Source organism: Aotus nancymaae, unplaced genomic scaffold, assembly GCF_030222135.1.
Source record: "Aotus nancymaae isolate 86718 unplaced genomic scaffold, 86718_ANA_hifiasm-v0.15.2.pri h1tg000089l, whole genome shotgun sequence".
Classification (NCBI taxonomy): domain Eukaryota; kingdom Metazoa; phylum Chordata; class Mammalia; order Primates; family Aotidae; genus Aotus; species Aotus nancymaae.
Genome location: NW_026988504.1, coordinates 4,434,831 through 4,448,828, shown reverse-complemented (window position 1 = coordinate 4,448,828; position 13,998 = coordinate 4,434,831). Strand labels below are relative to the sequence as shown.

The 13,998-nt window shown below is 54.0% G+C and overlaps 1 protein-coding gene and 1 pseudogene across 5 annotated transcripts in view; both read right to left on the bottom strand.

The window, feature by feature from the left end:
* Positions 1-5,049: 5,049 nt before the first annotated feature.
* The window catches only part of USP36 (ubiquitin specific peptidase 36), a 47,525-nt gene continuing 38,576 nt past the window's right edge, over positions 5,050-13,998 (bottom strand). For all 5 annotated transcript variants that reach the window (XM_012453581.3, XM_012453582.3, XM_012453584.3 and 2 more), the window contains 5 exons: positions 12,042-12,256; positions 8,998-9,099; positions 8,312-8,427; positions 7,782-7,932; positions 5,050-7,268 (listed from right to left, as the gene is read on the bottom strand). In XM_012453581.3, coding sequence (XP_012309004.2) covers positions 7,801-7,932; positions 8,312-8,427; positions 8,998-9,099; positions 12,042-12,256 — 565 coding nt within the window. In that variant the 3' untranslated portion in view covers positions 5,050-7,268; positions 7,782-7,800. The remainder of the gene's footprint in view (positions 7,269-7,781; positions 7,933-8,311; positions 8,428-8,997; positions 9,100-12,041; positions 12,257-13,998) is intronic.
* Positions 9,094-11,405, bottom strand: LOC105718236 (ubiquitin-conjugating enzyme E2 variant 1-like; annotated as a pseudogene).

Here is a 13,998-nt window from a genome sequence, read left to right as displayed (position 1 = left end):
GGCAATTCTCCTGCCTCAGCCTCCTGAGTAGCTGGGATTACAAGCATGCGCCACCATGCCCAGCTAATTTTTTGTACTTTTAGTAGAGACGGGGTTTCACCATGTTGACCAGGATGGTCTCGATCTCTTGACCTCGTGATCCATCCGCCTCGGCCTCCCCGGCCAGAATAATACTTTTTTTCTTTTTCTTTATTTAATATGAGATGGAGTCTCACTCTGTCGCCCAGGCTGGAGTGCAGTGACACAGTCTCGGCTCACTGCAATCTCTATCTCCCAGGTTCAAGTGATTCTCCTGCCTCAGCCTCCCGAGTAGCTGGGCTTACAGGTGCCCACCACCATGCCCAGCTAATTTTTGTATTTTTAGTAGCGACGGGGTTTCACCATATTGGTCAGGCTGCTCTCAAACTCCTGACCTCAGGATCCACCCGCCTTGGTGTCCCAAAGTGCTGCGATTACAGGCATGAGCCACTGTACTTGGCCAACACATTCATTCTAAAATGGCCATGAAAAAACCATCGGTTTATGTAAAAGAACTTGAAATCCCTGCACACATTTCACAGCAAGTATCTGCCATGTCCTTAGACTGTGTGTTAAAATCTGGTCTCATGATGGTAAGAAGCTACCTAAATACTCAGATCCTGCTGAAGGGACCAGCAACCTTGTGAGCTGTTTCTCACACAACGCAGATCCTGCTGAAGGGACCAGCAACCTCGTAGCTGTTTCTCACACAACACCTGATGGATACCTGGCAGCCGCGTCCTATTGCTTCCTCTGATCAATAAAGCAGACAGGGAGAAAACCAATGAAAACACGCATGCAAGACACGTACCGTGAGAGTGACAGCTGACAGTCAAGAGGATGTGAATGTAAGCTTTGCATTTTAGAGGAGAAAACCAAATTAACGATGCCAACTCATGGCAGACCCCTTAGGACACAGGTCTTGATTCCCTATCAGACCTTCTTTCTATAGGAAGTCATGATTCAAACCTGACTCTGGCCTGACCCTACTTTAATCCTTTTAAAGAAGGAATAAGGCCGGGCGCGGTGGCTCACGCCTGTAATCCCAGCACTTTGGGAGGCCGAGGCGGGTGGATCACGAGGTCAAGAGATCGAGACCATCCTGGTCAACATGGTGAAACCCCGTCTCTACTAAAAATACAAAAAATTAGCTGGGCACGGTGGCGCATGCCTGTAATCCCAGCTACTCAGGAGGCTGAGGCAGGAGAATTGCCTGAACCCAGGAGGCGGAGGTTGCGGTGAGCCGAGATCGCGCCATTGCACTCCAGCCTGGGTAACGAGCGAAATTCCGTCTCAAAAAAAGAAAGAAGGAAAAATATACAGCAGTTTCCCCTTGAGAAAGCAACTCGCATCTAAGAAATGATTCAGGACAGGTTCTGCTAAGAGCGAGCACATTTTTAATCTCAGGCCCCTCTCGGGGAGATTTCCTCAACGCCTGTAGTGCCTTCTGAGATCCCAGACAACGGCCTGGACAGCTGCCCAGAGGCCTCCAGGGGGCTGTGGAAGGCAGAAGAGGCAGGGGGATTTGAGTCACAGAACAGAGGAGACTATATTCTCTGAACAGGAGTGGGAAACCTGTCAGGGAATGACTGGATTCAGGTTTCTCGTCTTAAAAGACTGTCCTGGAGGGAGGGCACAGTGGCTTTGGGAGTGTGCCCTACTGCAATCACAATGCTTTGGGAGGCCAAGGTGAGAGGATTATTTGAGGCCAGAGGACTATCTGAGGCCAGGATCCTCCACTGAGGGGGCACCCCTTCCAGTGTCTACAGTAGAGATCCCGACAGAGGGTGGATCGGTCGACTGTTAGGTGGGATGGAGTGACTGGACCGGCCGACTGACTCTTCAGTAGGATGTATTGACTGGATCGGTTGATTCTGGGCTTCATCTACAGTGCATCAGATGCAACAACTCACATCTTAGAGGAGCTCCGGGGTGCGGAGGTGACGTGTCAAATCCTGGGCAGAAGTCGGTGGCAAGTGCCTATGAAATGTGGGAATTAGGTTGCTGAGGAGTGATGACTAGACTAAGAACTATGGAGAATCAACACAGAACAAACTGAACGTCAGCTGAGGGAGAGGGTGGCTGAGAGGGGACACAAGGAGACCAGGGCTTTTTAGGATGGGAGACGCCTGAACATGTTCCCAAGAGAAAGGGGAAGAGTGAGACACGGGAGGGAAATGGAGTAATTCGTGCAGCAAGGTCCCCAGGGTGGAAGAGGTTGGCTTCAAGGGCACAGGTGGGGTGCCAGCACACACAGAGGGTACACTTCGTCTAGCAGCTCTAGTAGAGGTCCCCACAGAGGACGGAGGAACAGCCCCCACACTACACTTCTTTCCTGCTCTTCCACGCCAACCACGCAGCCCCTCTGGGAGACGTCAGATCGCAACAGTGGGCCTGCCCAGCAGCTGCCCTGGGAAACTGTTGGACATGCACATTCTCAGGCCTCGTCCCAGACCTGCTGAATCAGAATGTGGGGAAGGAGCCCAGCAACTGGTGTTTGAAGGACTCCCTGGCGATGCTGGCGCTCACTCAAGTTTGAGACTGGGGACCAGGACGGCAGCTCTCAACCCTGCTGCTCGCTACGATCCCCCCTGGGAAGGTTTTAAATGCTAATGCCCAAGCCTCACCCATGGATTCTGATACCACGTACATCAGTATCAAATGCCTCTCCCCAAGTGCTCCTGCTGCCCCACGGCACTGAGAACCCTGAAGTAGGAGGGAGAAGGGAACAGAGGGAGAGGAGTTGGTTTTAGCTTTGGTTTTCCCGTGTTAATTTTTTGAGGGGGTGGGAATTCTTGAGGTAGCATCGGAAGTCACTTGCCAAGGGTAGTGGGCACATACGCAATGGGAGAGCAAAACAGTTTGCAATCATCACTGAAAAAGATGAGAGAGGGAAAAAGGAGTTGCCTGAAGACCAAGGACGGAAATCCGAAAAGGCAGGCAGAGCCCAGTGAAGGGCAGCCAGACAGTCCTGAAAGCCGAGTCCATGGCACCCGGACCGCGTTCTCCAAGGGTCATCCCCAGTCCAGATGCGGAAGGAGCGGGGGCCGAGTCAAGGTGGGGTCTGTAGGAATCAGCAGCAGGGCCACCTCTGGGCAAAGTGTGAGCTCCGGGGAGTCGGCTCAGGTGAGAAGGCACAGAAAGCTGCACCTCTGCATGTCACGTGACACGTCTGCACACAGTCCTCCTCTACCGCAACCCCCTCGCTTTACCCATATCCTTATCTGCACTAAGGTTGTCCAAGCTATGAAGACTCGAGGCAGGGATTCTCACAGCATCCAGTGTTAAACTGGCCTGAAGGTCGCTGTCATAGTTACAATGAGCCCTATCAGTGTGTTACGGAAAAATGGATGCCCACCTGATTTCCCAGTGTCCAGACACCTGGGCTTTTTCCTAACTGGAGGACATGGAGCTCACCCACTGCCTACTTCCCACGCCTAGGATTCTTCCTGGGTTCCCTGTTCTGGTAACATGCCAACATGTCAACTATGTCAGACTGAATCTCTCGCCACCTAAAGGCCTTCCTGAAACTATCAGTGGGCCACCTGCTTCTCTGACTACTACTTGGCCTCTGAACTCAACTGACCACCCTAGCAGAAATCATCTTAAACTCCACCCAGAACCTTCCACCCCACCGTATATCTGTCACCTCGCCTCTTCTCCTAAACATCCAAGTGACCCCACTTCTAGCCTCTGCTCCTATTGCCAGTCTCTTAGCTCCAGCCTCGGCCACTTCTTGGCCAGCCTGGTGGTCCGGTCATCCTCACCTGCTGTCCCATGAACTCCACCTGCCACCTGTCAGGCCGTCAGGCAGCCTGGAATCCACTTTCAGCCTCAGAAGTCTAGAAAGCACATCAGACAAATGGCAGACCATTCTTGTCAACCAAAATCTGCCCTGCGCTTTTGCTCCTGACTTAGTTACCAGCCGAGTCCCGCTAGCCAGCTCCCACATCCAACCCCCTTTCTGAATGTCACATCACCCCACAGTGCTTCAGGCAGAACTCATCACAGGCTCCTCGTGGCCTCCCTGTATCTCCCTAACAGCACCCGCCCTGCCCTGGAGCCGTCAGTCCTGCCTGTGGACCTGCCCACCACCTGCGAGACCACATCAGTGTGTTCACCTTTACATACCCAGAAACAGCCCTCGTGTGTGGGAAACAGCAGTTAAGAATGGAAAAACTGGCTGAGGCGGGCGGACCGCTATGTCAGGAGATTGAGACCAGCCTGGCCAACATGGTGAAACCATCTCTACTAAAAATACAAAATTGGTTAGGCATGGTGGTGTGCACCTGTAATGCCAGCTACTCAGGAGGCTGAGGCAGGAGAAGAGCTTGAACCTGGGAGACAGAGGTTGCAGAGAGCCAAGATTGTGCCACTGCACTCCAGCCTGGGTGACAGAGCGAGACTCTGTCTCAAAACAAACACGCAAACAAAAAGAATGGAAAAACCAGTCTCGCCTGTGTCGCCACTGTGCCCGGCACTGGTGTCAGGTCACCACCTCTCCGAGTCTCAGAACCCCTCAACCGCTGCCCAGGCTATGATGCAAATGCCTTCAGACAAGACCTCTGGATCCACAGTGTGCCCCACCCTCTGCCACCCCTTTGGTTTGGGTCCAGGAGCTGCCTCACCTCCCTTCTTACTTGGATGTCCTCATTTTGGGGTGTCCAGCCAAACCCCTAGGGAGAAGCGAAGACATGACATCCTCTGGTGGACACCCTGGGGTGGAGAAGGCTTCCAAATTGGTCGAGGAGGAGGTAACGAGTCACACACGTCAAGTCACAGAGCTGTGGAGGGCATTCATGACAGGACCCCCTGTGCCGCCACCCGCCTGCGCCCCAGGGTTCAATCTCCTGGTCACCCCATTCACTAGGGCTGCTCTCATCAAATGTAACCTCCTGGTCACTGGGCTCCCTGCAGGGACCTATCTGCCCCTCCTTGCCCAACCTCAACTTCCAGAACAGGTGGAATCAGTGAGACCCTGGTTGGGATATACCTTTTTAAAAAACAAGTGAAAAAACAAAGACACAGGACTCACAAAAACACAGGATTTTATTGCACCAAGATCTTGGCAACATGTGGGGCTGCCCAGGCCCCGGGAGAGGAGGTGCAGAGGAGGGCACAGACCCCTGCACACAGGCAGGTTCGGCCATGCAACCAGGACGCGGGGCAGGAGAGAGAGAGGACCGAGGAGAGGCGGCGCTGTGCACAGGCCCCAATCCCTCCAGCTCCATTTCCAAGCACAAAACACAACAGACCCAGATCCTAAGTCAACCAAGTTGACTGCTACGACAAAGGCGTGCCGTACTGACGTCCACCTCCATACGTGCACATCACCTAGAATCTGAGCTCATTTTCTGGGCCTCATCTTTCCCCCGTCGGGCTGACGGCTCCCGTGGAGGGAAGGGACGGGACTCCACCCAACAGTGATAAATGCTGCAGAAGTCATCTCGCACTCACCACTGCCCAAGAGTTAACCAACATATGTTCCTCAGGAAAAGGTTTTACAGTTTCTAGTGGAGAAGGGAAGAGACTGACTTGGAGGAGAGAAGGGAGAGAAAGGAAGGAGACAGATTCTGTGCTAGTGGACAACTAATTTTCAACTACAGAACATCACACAGAAAACATGGCAGAGGAAACAGTTCACGCAGGAATGCAAGTCAACACCCGAGAGGAAGAGGAACATACCCCGCCCATGAAGGCATGAGCTTTTCCTCCCAGGTAAGTTACAAAGCCAGAGCGTGGAAGCCAGGCCCTCATCTGAACATTCAGAGACTGGGCCGCAGGAGAGCGCAGAGGACACCCTGACCTGGTCGGGGCAGGCCTCCACTCGCTGCTGCTGGGACAGAGGCAGCCACGGGAGCGTGATTCTCCCCCACCGTTCTAAAAACAGAAACGGAAAAAAACAGAAGAAAATCCAAAAAGAGCCACCCACCCACATGGAAAAAATAAATGTATCTTCCCTTATTAAAAAGGCAATTCTTTCTACAATCAGTAACCACCCAGGCCTCAAGCACGGAGGCACGAAGCAAAGCTGCCCCAGAAAGAGGGGATGCAGACAGCGAGGAAGCCCCCCAGACGGCAGGACGCCTCTGGCCCCGCGGAGCCACACCGACGGAGCTCTAACACCGAGTCCATCTCCAGCTGCGATGACGCCGGGAGGAGATGCCGGGGAGACACCGGACAAGGAAGGGTGTTCATTGTCACCTTCACGCTTCCCACTCCTATGAGGGCATTTGTCTTTTTCTTGAAAACATCCCCTTCTCTGAGGATTTCCCATATTTATTTAATTACAAGATGGCAGGCACAGTTTGAGCAAGATAGAAAAGTAATCTTCTTGAGTTATACAATCATTTAAATTCCAAAGCACTCACAAAATTGAGCAAACAAAGCCACTATTTGCATATTTGGGAAAGGAAACATATTGCTAATGAAGCCACAGGCCTGGTCAAAAATAAATGTTTTGTATTAAGTAATAAAATAAATGGAGAATTCTGCCCCAAGGCCACCACCTCAGTGACGACCTGTGGGTTACTGCGGCTGCGAGGGAAGCTACAGCACAGTCGTCTCAGAATCGACAGCAGCCTTGAAAGCAGATGTATTCGCAGGTAGTATCAAGGGCTCCCCTGACCCCAAACAGCCTCTGCTCTCCAGGACAGTTGAGAGTTACTCAAAAGGAAGGGCTGCACAGCAGGGTCACCCTCTTGAGTTCCATAAAAGGGAGAGGTGGCTGGCTGGGGTTGGCCTCAGGGCTCTTCCTTTCTGAGGACAGGTAAGGCCAACAGACAAAGGGGCCCCGCCAAGGAAGCAGGGAGGGCGGGCTCAGACACAACAGTAGCGCCAGCCCCAAGGAGCAAGGGACGGCTCGCCAAGAGCAACCAGCCACGCATGGGGAGGCCACCTGGGGGACAAGTGGCCACCATCCCCTACTCTCTTGGTAGCCCCAACCAGGGGCAGGAGCCTCTGCCAGCACAGACGCTGTCCATGAACATGAGATCACACAGCCCGGCGCAGCTGTCCAGCAGGCGTGCGGCCACCTCTGCTCCACACACACACTGGAGCTTCTCCTGCAGGACTGGTTGGGAATGTCACCAAAGAGGTCCCAATCTAGAGAAGCCTCAAAGGCTCTACATCGGGTCGTCTGTGGACACTGATACCGGGAGAGCTCCTACCATGGCAGCAGAGCCCACACAGAAGGCTCCCTCAGGTCCACACGGACAGCTCCCAGGAAGGGACGCCTTGTCTCCAGGAGGCTGCAGAACAGAGCACGGCAGTCCTGACAGTGAGAAACGGGACTCCATCTTCCCATGGCCACCCTCGGTGTGAGTCCAACCGAGGAACCCAAGGCACAGCACCTCGATGCAGCCGGCAAACCCCACTCACCCTTCTTCAAGTGACCAGGACACACCAGATATACACACCCCACATCCCACACACCCTTCTGCAAGTGATGGGGACACACATCAGATATATACACACCCCACATCTCACACATACTGCACACAACCCACACACCCTTCTGCAAATGACCGGGACACATGCCACAAATGCACACACACGCCAGGTGTACACACACTACAGGCACCCCCTTATACACACACATCCCCCACACACACTTCTCCAAGTGACTAGGACACACACCACAGACACGCCCACACCAGATACACACCACCTTACACGTGCCAGATATACAGCCCACAAACATCACACACACGACACACCCCACCACACACATACACACAAACGCCCACCCCCTCAGAACCAACCTCTTCCACAGCGGTGCCGTCAGCGGCGGTAGCTGAGACTGGCAGCCTTCGCTGGGTGAGTCACGGACCAAAAGTTCCGTCGAGTCTGAAGTTTCTGGAAGGCGTTGAAGTTTCTCCTCTTCTCTCTCTTATATTTTTTAATTTTCTTTTCCTAGACCAAGAATCACAGGTATCACAGTTCCCAAAAAGGGTTCTTTCCTGGCTCACGGGGCTCCATGCAGGTCACCAGCTTCCTGCGAACAGGCAGGGCTCTTGAGAGCTCTCTGGAGACCCACTCTTCACACGACACCTTCGCACGGCGCCCTGCTGTCCCCCTCTACTGACAAAGCGGCAGAAGCTGCGAGGGTGCATGCCCTGTCCACGGCCACCCGCCCAGACAGGCCTGGGCAGCCTGGCTCTTATGCTCAGCTGCTTCACGCCGCTGCTGCCACCTCCAACTGCCCTGGCCACGTGCAGTTCTCCGCCCCAGCCCTGAGCTGAGCCACGCCGCCCTGCTCCCTCAGGCCTGTGGGCACCATCACGCATCATACCTTCCCTCGGTCAAACTCTTCGTCCCAGTCGTCAACCACGGTCTGGGTCCGGGCCAGTCTGCTCTCTTCAATAGCATCCTGGCTGACCGCCGACACCTTGCCATCCCAGGTCAGAACTACCAGGCAGACACAGGTGTCAGCGAGAGTGCGGGTTCGTAGGTACTCTGTGGCTTCACTTCAAGAGTGTCATTTACCGAGACTAGTCTACACTCACAATCAGTCAACGATTTTGAGCGCCATCTTGTGGTGAACAGAAGGACAAGAGGAGGACAGCGGGACACCCCCTCAGCTCAACCCTAACCCACAGCCGCACAGTTCAGTTCTCTCTACACCCACGACATCGTCTGAGGAACAAAGATTTCATGTTCTGTCTCGAAGGTGACATTGCCTACGTTGGAAGAGCTCTGTCACTCTGCCCGTGCCCTACCCAAGACCCAGCACCTGTTGGGCTCCTCGCCCTGCCCAACCCTCAGAAGCAGCTGTTCTGAATCCTGCCACAGATGGAAGCCACCTTTGTGACACAGCCGAGGGTTTAAGGAGGATTCCAGCAAGCGCTGAGGTTCTTCTTCGCACTCTCAAGCGATGCCCGCCCTCCACACTCACAGTACACTCGGGTCCATTCCACACCTTCCCTCCTCCAGAATAAACCAATCAAAGGCAAACAAGTCCTGTCTCAAAACCAGTACCTTTTCTCCCATAAGCTTTATCGGATGAGTATTTGAGCAGTTCCTGCACCACATCAGACTCTCGCTCTCCATTCCAAGACACAGGAGGGGTTGGGCCCAGCCCTGCAATCAGAGCAGCCAAGAAACACTTATCAACGTTGAAAATAACCCACCAGGGAAGCAATCGCATCTTTTTTTTTTCCTTCTTCTAAGACAGGGTCTCACTATGTTGCCCAGGCTGGTTTCAAACTCCTGAGGACTCAAGTGATTCTCCTGCACTGGCCTCCCAAAGTGCTGGGATTATAGGCATGAGCCACCTCGCCCAGCCTAAATGCTTATTTACTAAAGTTCTGACGAAACAGAGAAGGCTGTTGTCCAAGTTAATTCATGAAGAAGAAAACATGCAAACAAAAAGCTAAGAAGCGAAGAAACCTCCCAAACCCCCTTAACCAGCAGTGTAAGTTCTCAGTCTGTCAGAGGGAGGGAAGAGAACCAGATCGAAAGGGAATCCACCTCGCCTAAGGAGAGGCCCTGTGCCCCAGGACCAGCCTGACACCTGAATGGCCACAGAGGTGAAGGGAACGGCCAAGCTCGGCTGCTGCCATGGGGACCCCGACCTGAGCCCTGTCCAGGGGGAACCTGGTCCCCGTCAGCAATGCTGTGCAGGTCCACCCAGCACGTTGGGACCAGGACAGCACTCACCACCCTCAATGGGTTGTAGAGACCGTTTCTGAACTAGTCCTCTGCCCAGCCAGCCACAAAGCCCCTGGAATAAACTCATCTTCCTTCACACAAATGACCTCCAGGGTGCCGTGTGAAGGGGATGTTGTGAAGAGTGGGTCTCCAGAGAGCTTGCAAGAGCCCTGCTTGTTCGCAGGAAGCTAATGACCTTGCTTCTCCCCTGCCTCCAATTCTCAATGACCTCCAGACTAAGCGTCCTCTGCCCTGGCACAAGAGCATCCATGGCTCCCTCTTGTCCACAGTTCAGGGACCCGGCCACGCAGAGCAGCCTGCCTGCTGCCAATGTGCTGTGCCTCCTGCCCTTGGGGCTGGTACCCTGCCCATTTAGCCACTCTCCTTGGTGCATAGGACAGAGAGTGGATGGGGCCAGGCACTCTCCCCCAGAGCCCATGCAGCCCCCAGTGCCTGCCTGCTGAGCATGAACCATCACTGTGTGGTTCTGGCTCTGGCAGGGAGAGCCGAGGGCCCAGGGAGCACTGCTCAGGACGTACAGTCAGCACCTGGCATGCACCCGGCATGGACCCGGGCACACTGCAAGTGCTTAAGTGATGTCCCTTGAATTCCTGCACTAACAAGCCAACTCCGCTTTGCTGCGAGGGCAGCACAGAGCACAGCTCAGGCGCAATGTTGGTGCAACACTTTCTTCTGTTACAGCACAACTTACGTATTTCAAAAGGACAAGAAGTGAGGATCATTTACAGTATCTTAAGATAAATTTCCTTTGAATGGGAGCTTCCTTTCCAGTACTTTGAGGTCTACAAGATGTATCTAGAAAATTTACTACTGTGGAAAACGACTGCTTAAATCGAATGGGGAGGAAGGGAAGGGCCTGTGGTTTTTCTTTTTGATTAATTGCTGTAACGCTGACCTTTAGGTGGCTGAGGGAATTTCATATTTTCTTTAGACATCATTAGGCGCCAAAGCTCTTGCAGGACAACTTTGATGCTATACGAATTCTGCCATTTTGCTAGCACTGATATGACTCTTGGGTCCACCACTCCATTACAACTATTAACTCCATTCATATTAATTTTTGCTACAAATCTTACAAAGTTTGGGGTGCTTTTGGGTATTTAGGTCCACATTCTATTTTAAGGCTGTATATTTGGTTTTCATAAACTGTCCGAGCCCGTGGTGGCTGCCATCTCGCGTCACCGTCGCCTGTAGGCCCGCCCCTTCTTTACCCCCCACCCGTCCCCTCAGTGCAATGCTTCTGACAGCATGCTGGCCAGCACCACAGTCGGGGCCAGCTTGCAGACGCGTTCCGCAATCTATTCCATACCATTTCATTTTTTTTTTTTTTTTTTTTTTGAGACGGAGTTTCGCTCTTGTTACCCAGGCTGGAGTGCAATGGCGCGATCTTGGCTCACTGCAACCTCCACCTCCTGGGTTCAGGCAATTCTCCTGCCTCAGCCTCCTGAGTAGCTGGGATTACAGGTATGCGCCACCATGCCTAGCTAATTTTTTGTATTTTTAGTAGAGACAGGGTTTCACCCTGTTGACCAGGATGGTCTCGATCTCTTGACCTCGTGATCCATGCACCTCGGCCTCTCAAAGTGCTGGGATTACAGGCGTGAGCCACCGCGCGCAGCCCACCATTTCATTTTTATCGATAAATTCCTTTCTTAAGAGTTGGATTAATACGAATCAGTCTCCAGGGTTCTGTTGGCCCCCAGATGCACTGCCATAATCGGATCTTCCAGACCGCAGAGGAGGCGTCACTCAAGCTCGTTCCCCTATACCAAGCAGCCAGGACGTTCTCTACCCTTCACTTAACAAATGTGTTCTGTGGTGGGTGCCTGCCAAGGCATGCCCCAGCAAGTCCTAAAGAAAACAAAAGACCCTCCAGCTGGGGGTGGTGCCCAAGCACAGCCACAGCACACAGGTCCCCAACGCCAAGAGCACCATGCTATGTTCTGAAAGGCCCAGATACATAGAAGTAGAGGAAAATTAACTTTTGAACCCAACCCTTCTAAGTTCAAGCATCACAGAAAAAAACTCAGGCTGGGAGTTCAGGAAGTCATTCCATGGGAAGCTGTAGACAGGAACAGCTTAGAATCAGAAGACCCATGGCAGTCAGAGAATGTTCTAAAGCTCATGTGCACTGTAACCTCTCCCATGGGGTCGTTTCAGTCAAATGCTTTGACATGTAAGGAAGCTTTGACCCCATCACCCAAGGGAACAGACTCGGGGGCGGGGGCTGAAGGTTGGCAGGGTCCTGGGGTCCTCCACATCTTCTCCCAGACCCTCCCCCAAGCTCAGACACAGTAGGTGCTGCTCTCAGCCTGTGAGTTCACCAACAACCCTCTCACCCAAATGCATACCCATGCGGTCCCCAGGACACCAGCCATTCACAGATGGCGCATGGCTGCTGGACTCAGGGACAGCAGCGTCTCGGGGCTTGGCACTCCTCGGGCCTTCGAGATGCCCATCCTCTTCTACTGCCCGCTGTGGCTCCTGCTTTCTTTTTTTCTTTTTCTTTTTCCTTGGAGACTCTTCCATGGCCTCTGGATCACCATCACCCATGGGAGAGCAGCTCCTGGGAAGTGAGAGGCAGCAGTCAGCTCTGAGCAAGTTGGAAGGGGAGCAGGAGCTCACACCCACCCACCTGCAGGATAGAGAGGTTGTCACCCCAGCTGTGACCCAGGGAGCTCAGACACCTGCCTGCAGCATGGAGGTTGCCACCCCAGCTGTGACCCAGGGAGCTCAGAGACACCCACCGGCAGCATGGAGGTCACCACCCCAGCTGTGACCCAGGGAGCTCAGATACCCGCTGGCAGCACGGAGGTCGCCACCCCAGCTGTGACCCAGGGAGCTCACAGACACCCGCCTGCAGGATAGAGAGGTCACCACCCAAGCTGTGACCCAGGGAACTCACAGACACCCGCCGGCAGCATGGAGGTCACTACCCCAGCTGTGACCCAGGGAGCTCAGACACCCGCCGGCAGCATGGAGATCGCCACCCCAGCTGTGACCCAGGGAGCTCACAGACACCCGCCGGCAGCATGGAGGTCGCCACCCCAGCTGTGACCCAGGAAGCTCAGACACCCGCCTGCAGCATGGAGGTCACCACCCCAGCTTTAACCCAGGGAGCTCACAGACACCCGCCTGCAGGATAGAGAGGTCGCCACCCAAGCTGTGACCCAGGGAACTCACAGACACCCGCCGGCAGCATGGAGGTCACCACCCCAGCTGTGACCCAGGGAGCTCAGAGACACCCGCCGGCAGCATGGAGGTCACCACCCCAGCTTTAACCCAGGGAGCTCACAGACACCCGCCTGCAGGATAGAGAGGTCGCCACCCAAGCTGTGACCCAGGGAACTCACAGACACCCGCCGGCAGCATGGAGGTCACCACCCCAGCTGTGACCCAGGGAGCTCAGAGACACCCTCCGGCAGCATGGAGGTCACCACCCCAGCTGTGACCCAGGGAGCTCAGAGACACCCGCCTGCAGCATGGAGGTCGCCACCCCAGCTGTGACCCAGGGAACTCACAGACACCCGCCGGCAGCATGGAGGTCGCCACCCCAGCTGTGACCCAGGGAGCTCAGACACCCGCCGGCAGCATGGAGAAGATGCCACCCCAGCTGTGACCCAGTGCACAGGGCTCCCCGTAACATTCTTCCCCTACACGCATTACCGGATGTTCCACATACAGCCACAGAGACAGCCACATTTCCCATCCTAACAGAGCCAAGCCTGCCAAGGCCAATGTGCAGGCTGCTTGGGACCTGATATGACTGCAGAGCCTGCCCAGGCCAGGGATTACCTAACCCAGTGTTCGTGGACAGCCCTGCTCATACAATGATGGACACTACTGTCCACACCACTGTCATTTCAAGGATCAATCCACTGGTACTTATCAGAGGAGATATTTTTCTTTCTTTTTTTGAGACAGAGTCTGGCTGTCACCCAGTGTAGTGCAGTGACGCAATCTCAGCTCACTGCAACCTCCGCCTCCTGGGCTCAAACCATTCTCCCACCTCTGACTCCTAATTAGCTGGGACTACAGGCACCTGCCACCATGACCAACCAATTATTGTTTTTGGTAGAGACGGGGCTTCGCCATGTTGCCCAAGCTGGTCTCAAACTCCTGTGTTCAAGGGATTAGCCTGCTTCAGCCTCCCAAAGTGCTAGGATTACAGGTGTGAGCCACTGCACCTGGCCAGAGGAGACATTTTATCACATATCCACCTTTTAGAAAACCGCATAAGCAGATAAGTGGACTACATTTCCAGACCATACCTACGTGGGGGTAGATTTTGTGGTTTTGCTTGTTTCT